Source organism: Gekko japonicus, unplaced genomic scaffold (genome assembly GCF_001447785.1).
Source record: "Gekko japonicus isolate JY-2015 unplaced genomic scaffold, Gekko_japonicus_V1.1 scaffold667, whole genome shotgun sequence".
NCBI lineage: Eukaryota > Metazoa > Chordata > Lepidosauria > Squamata > Gekkonidae > Gekko > Gekko japonicus.
In genome coordinates, this window is record NW_015163623.1 from 514,263 (window position 1) to 520,262 (window position 6,000).

At 37.8% G+C, this 6,000-nt stretch overlaps 1 protein-coding gene across 1 annotated transcript in view; it reads right to left on the reverse strand.

The window, feature by feature from the left end:
• JAK2 (Janus kinase 2) overlaps window positions 1-5,331 on the reverse strand; it is a 68,853-nt gene extending 63,522 nt beyond the window's left edge. Inside the window, exon 1 of the mRNA XM_015407460.1 lies at window positions 5,112-5,331. Within this exon, the coding sequence (XP_015262946.1) occupies window positions 5,112-5,331 (220 nt within the window). The remainder of the gene's footprint in view (window positions 1-5,111) is intronic.
• Window positions 5,332-6,000: the final 669 nt, after the last annotated feature.

Here is a 6,000-nt window from a genome sequence, read left to right on the forward strand (position 1 = left end):
CGACCTTCCACAGCCTGCAGTTCAGCGTCTTAACCACTTGAGTCCTAATAGAAGGTTTTAGGTGGTTTTTGTTTTTGGATTTTAAAGGGCTTCTGTCTGATTACCTACAAAGTCCTTTAAATGGAGACTTAGGGTTTTGAGCCACTAAAAATGTTCATCCCTGCAGTGCAATTTCTTAATCTCTCCTCATATACAGGAGACCCCAGGAATATCATGGGGAGACAGAGGTCTGCCAAAGGAGGGGAAAACTGGCAAACCCCCCCCCCCCCCCTTTGTGAAAATCATCTGCTGGATCCAATCTAAGCTCTATAGCAGGCATTACTTTTCTTCCTCAGATGGATCTATCTACAGATATGCCTGTCACTTGCAAAGAGGTTGAAAACTGGTTTCAATTTAATATACGCACTGTTCTTTAACTTTCACTCAGACTGAAGCAAGGAAACTTTAAAAAATCAGTTACAAATTCTGTACTCCTTTCCCCATATCAGTGTTCAGCTTCAACATTCCAAAAGCAGAAGCAGCATTTGCAAACAGAACATCTTTGAAGTACTCTCAAGCAAATACTACTACAATCCAAAGAAATAACATTTAAGAACAACTTATGCATTTAAAGAACTACCTAGGCAAACATTTGCCATAGCTATGTTGAATAGATTTTACTGAAATATTTCATAACATCAATTCCATCAGAATAAAAAACAGGGCTTGTTAACAGCAGTCTTCTTGTAAAATTCAACAAACTTTCTTCAGGGTAATAAAAAAGACTGATCTATCTTCCTTTTTTTTTACTCTACACAGACTACTCTAAGTCACTGGTCAACTTTAAAAATTTAAGCCCAGGGAGGAGGAGGAGGAGACTTCACTCAGAGTCCCAGAGCGGCTTACAAGCTCCTTTCCCTTCCCCTCCCCACAACAGACACCCTGTGAGGTAGGTGGGGCTGAGAGAGCTCTTTCAAGAACTGCTCTTTCAAGAGCAGCTCTAACAGAACTATGGCTTGCCCAAGGTTATCCATCAGCTGCAAGTGGAAAAGTGGGGAATCAAACCTGGTTCTCCCAGATTAGAGTCCGCACACTTAACCACAACACTACACTACACCAAAGCAGTACTTAGTTTCGGTTGGCAGAAAAGTGCAGTCAAAGGCAAATTTTAGGCAGGAGCAATCTATAATTTCTTTCCCACATCTGTGTAAAAAAACAAAAACAAACCCCCGATAATACCTAGGATAGCTGGATACAACAGATTAATATACCATAGAGATTAATATACCAATGGACTAGATTAATATACCATAGGGGAATTCAGCCATGTTTGAATGAGCAAGGAAAGATATATTTCATTACTGAATTTATATACTGCTTTTCAAAGTAATGTTCTAAAAAGACAGCAAAACTAAAAAACCCGATAAATACTAGAGGAAGGGGATGATCTGCTGGAGGTGTATCATGGCTTGATGGAGGAGTGCCAGGTCACTGCTACCCCCTCCAATGGCCTCAGTTCTCCAACAGAGGGCCACTGCAACTATCCACTTCTGCCTGCCAAACAACTAAAGGTACAAGAGCCCCACCAGAAAGAGGGGACACTGATTATTAGACCACTAAGGTTTAGCCAATCCTAGAATTCCTTCAGAACGCTATGTAACTGTGGCCTCTCTTAAACACATGCATAAAAGCAAAAAGTCTGAAAATTTGCACACGGCTGAAGATTTCAGGTTCACTAATGTATTTACATTCCTTTCTCTCCAATGGGGGTCCAAAGCACTTTACAACATAGTTCTCCTCTCCTCTATTTTATCCTCACAAAAACAACTCTCTATTTTATATATATAAACAGATGTTATTGGTTTCAAGGAAAGATACTACAAAGAAATGAAATGAAAAGAAATGAGAGACAGAACAGAAAAATTACTAACAGAATGGACACTATACTCTTACATCAGCTTAAGTTACAGTATACTTGCAAACTCTAGGTCTTCTAGGCCGTGTCTGTAAAGTTTTTGATACATTTCATATTTTAAGTTCTCCAAGATAATTTTGCATCCAGTTATAAAATCTCGCTCATTTTCTTTCAAAGTCACTTTCTTGTTTTTCATGTAATTGTAAAGTTAGTTTGTCCATTTCTGCTGCATCCAACAACCGGAAAATTAGTTCTTCCTTTGACGGTGTTTCTTCTTTTTTCCAGTATTTTGCATATAAAATACTAGCTGTTGTTACAATCTGTATAATCATGTATACATCTGTATAATCATGTATTAAGATTTTGTGGAATAATATTTAATAAAAACAATTCTGGTACGAAAGGTACATTTATGTCAAGATTTTTTTGTACCATCTCATGTATCCATATCCAATATTTTTTTACAATATCACAAGTCCACCACATATGGTAAAAAGAGCCAGTTTTTCTATTACATTTCCAACAAACATTTGACATATTTGGGTACCAGTTACCTAAATTTTCAGGAGTCATATGCCATCTATAAAACATTTTATATATTTTTCCTTATAGGACACAGCTTTGGTGAGCTTTATATTGACTTTCCATACCTTTTCCCATTGTTCTAATTGTATGTTATGACCTATATTTTGTGTCCATTTAACCATTGCTTCTTTTACCACCACATCTTGCATTTGGCTTCTAATAGCAGCTTATAAAAAAGTTTTATATGTTTCCCTTTAACACACCACAAAATTTTGTCCATTTCTACAGGTATATCACAGAATCCCATCATTTTATCTTTCACATATCTAGAATCTATTTGGGCTCTTTCCCACCAATTACTGAACAACAAGCAACTTTGACTTGTCTGTTCTTTAGTGAATGTCATTGGATTTGTAAAAGCTTCTAATGGAGAAACCCATTTAATTCTTGGCTTCTTCCCTTCCCATATAAATTTTCTTGTCAGCTTTTCTAGCTCTTTAAATATTTTTGCTCTTTTATAATTGGGATTGTCTGAAACAGGAAGATCAGTCTGGGTAAGATATTCATCTTAACTGTTGCTATCCTTCCCATAAATGATAACTGCATATGCTTCCACCTTTCTAGATCCTTTTTGATTTCCACCAATAACTTCATGTAATTATCTTTATACAGTGAGCTGCATCTGTTGGTTATTATTATATCTAAAAAAAATTTCTGCTTCCATTTCTGAAGCATTTTGTATAACTTGTTCCTGCTCCTTAGTGCAATGTTTTAACAATAGTTTTGTTTTGTTTTTGTTTTTAAGTTTATTTTCAGGCCAGCATACAAACCATAATCTTTTATTACTTGTAGAAGTTGAACTATTGATTTCTGTGGATCTTCTAATATAAATACCAAATCATCAGCAAATGCTTGTAGTTTATACTCTTCTTATTTGAGTCTAAGTCCCTTGATCTCGCCATCTTCTTTAATCATATTATTTAGTGTTTCCAAAGCAAAGATGAATAAAAGCAGGGATAATGGGCATCCTTGTCTTGTACCTGATTTAGAACAGCACTTAATAAAGCAAAACCTTGTGCAAGTGCTATAAATAGCTTCTTCCACAATAAAAGGGGAGAGTATATTCCTGGAGCGGTGCAAGGCTTTAATTTGAAAGTGGCTTCACTCATTCTCTACGGTTCAGCTATTTAGATTAAAGCTACCTTTGATAATATCAACCCACTGCTAGTCCAATTCTTATGTGTTTTCTGCTGCTCAAGATTCGTGAATCAATGAGCTTCTAAGGGTACAAAAGGAAAGGAAAGAGCTTCTGAACTCCTTCTGATTTCCATCCAGAAAGCATTCATACAGTTCACTTAGGCTCTGTGGTTCATCAGCCCCTGGAGGAAGAGAACTGGCCACAACTACATTTTGTCAACTTAGATGCCATGCCAAACCAGTTAGTAAAAACCATGGCTCCAATTCTGGTCTGCCAATCAATCAAACTATGGTAATCCTCATACCAAACTGTAATCAAGCTTCCTTAACTATGATTTGATGGGATGTTTCAACTGATTCTTAGTCTTTTGACCAAGGACATCCATCCTATGAGCTTCGAGGCTATGTTTATGTAATCTTTCTGTAATACACATTTAGGAAAAAGTACGGATGCATGCAGCAGTAGGGAGACACTGAACATAGAACAACTCGAGTAAGTTCCAGACTTGAAGCACAGTGAGCATTTTCTTTCTTGACAAAGCCCATTAGATCTGATTTCAAGGTGGGACTCCTATTTTAACCTGCATAGGGGGGTTTATGGAAGTATTTCTGCTCCTGCTGCATTTGTTTCTAAGGAAGAAGGTGGGCTGCAGTAACAGAAAGGATAACATTAAGTGTGATTCAATCTTCCCAACAAGGTTTAGAACTCCTGCTCAAGCACTGCCTTTGATAGCTGCCTCAATAGCAGAACCAATAGCAGAACTATGCACTGGACATAGTTAAAGAAAGAGCTGTACAAGGATTGCCACTCAAAGTATGTAACGACAACAGTCAGCTCATGCTTTCCTTTGAAAATGGACGAGACCTTCCAGCAGTCTGAAGTTCTAAAGAGGAGTGACTTACTGCAACCTCATCTGCACCATTAGAGAAGAAAAACAAACAAACAGAAGCTGGTGCCACTGCCTCACACCAACATGTCTTCCTCTGCAGCTACAGTTCTCTTTTGAAAGCTTTTGTTCCTCATTTGATCCATCTGCAACCTCTTTTGCCTGACCAGAGAAGGTCAGCGGCTAAATGAGGAACATACTTTCAAAAGATATCTGCAGCTATTGTTCCATTTTTCTCTCAATCTTATTTTATTGTAATTCATTTGAACCCTACTTTTCTCCCCAATGAAGAACCAAAGTAGGTTACAACAGTCTCCCCTCTTCAATTTTATCCTCAGAACAATCCTGTGAGTTGGGTTAGGCTGAGTGTGTGTGAATGGTCCACGGTCACCCAGTGAACTTCCATGAGCAGAGAGGGGATTCTAGTCCAACCATTCCTTCCAATCCCCTCAGTGAAGAACTCCACACGTACAGACACACACACTAAAGTTGAAGGGAAAGTATGTACTAAGCTCAAAAAAACATTTCAGACCCATGTTTTTTGTTAAATAGTAATTTAAAAAGCAACCAAGTTGCTCAACCAGTTAGAAAACTGTCCATGATCTTACCACAAGCCTTACAGGCAGCCATACAGATCTCTTCCGCAACATATTCTCCAGCTGGAAACTGTAGATAATCGCCTTCCACCTTCCCTGGGGAATGATAAAGATAAACTCGAAGCAGCGGTTCTCTCGGTCTGTGAAGGGCTGAATTCCCAAGGATGCCACCATTCTGGTGAACACCAGATGATGTCGGCCCTTCCATCTCTGTTATTGTAAGACAGGCCATGGTATCTTTAGTATATTTTCAAAGCATATTTCTGCAAGAGATAAAAAAAGAATCTAATGATTTAAAGTTACATAAAACATTCTATTAAAAATGTAGTTCTAGAATACTTTTTCCCCTAGCAGCATTCATAAAGCAATAGAGAACCTGTAATTCAACAGCACTGAATTTACATCTCACAAGGGTTTTAAGATCCTGTGTAAGATTTAAAGTGCTGCCCTACAGCCTCAAAAAAAAAACTCAGAGTACATGGCCCTCAATGAGCTCCATGTCAAGTGGTACTTTTTTTCAGAAGAAAAACAACAAACTAAATATGAACAAAACCATAAGTAGGGGTCTTCTGTTCTATCCACACAACCTTACTTATCATCTAACAGCTTTGTTTTAAATTGATAGGATTATGGCAATAATGTACACAGGGAGGAATATCAAGAGATTCAATATGTTGAATTCCAGATGCAGAAAGAGAAGCCCTATTCAAAACACTAGCTAATGCCAGGAATTCAAACTGCTACCTCACTTAGAAATTACTTTCTTTTCCTTTCTTTTTAAGCAATTTTATTGTCAGGATATAACAAGAAGTCCAATATTTAACCACTTCACCATTCGTAGTATATCCCTTTCCTCTATCACCCTCCCTCCCCTGCTTCAGGCTTCCCGCAGCGCTCCCAC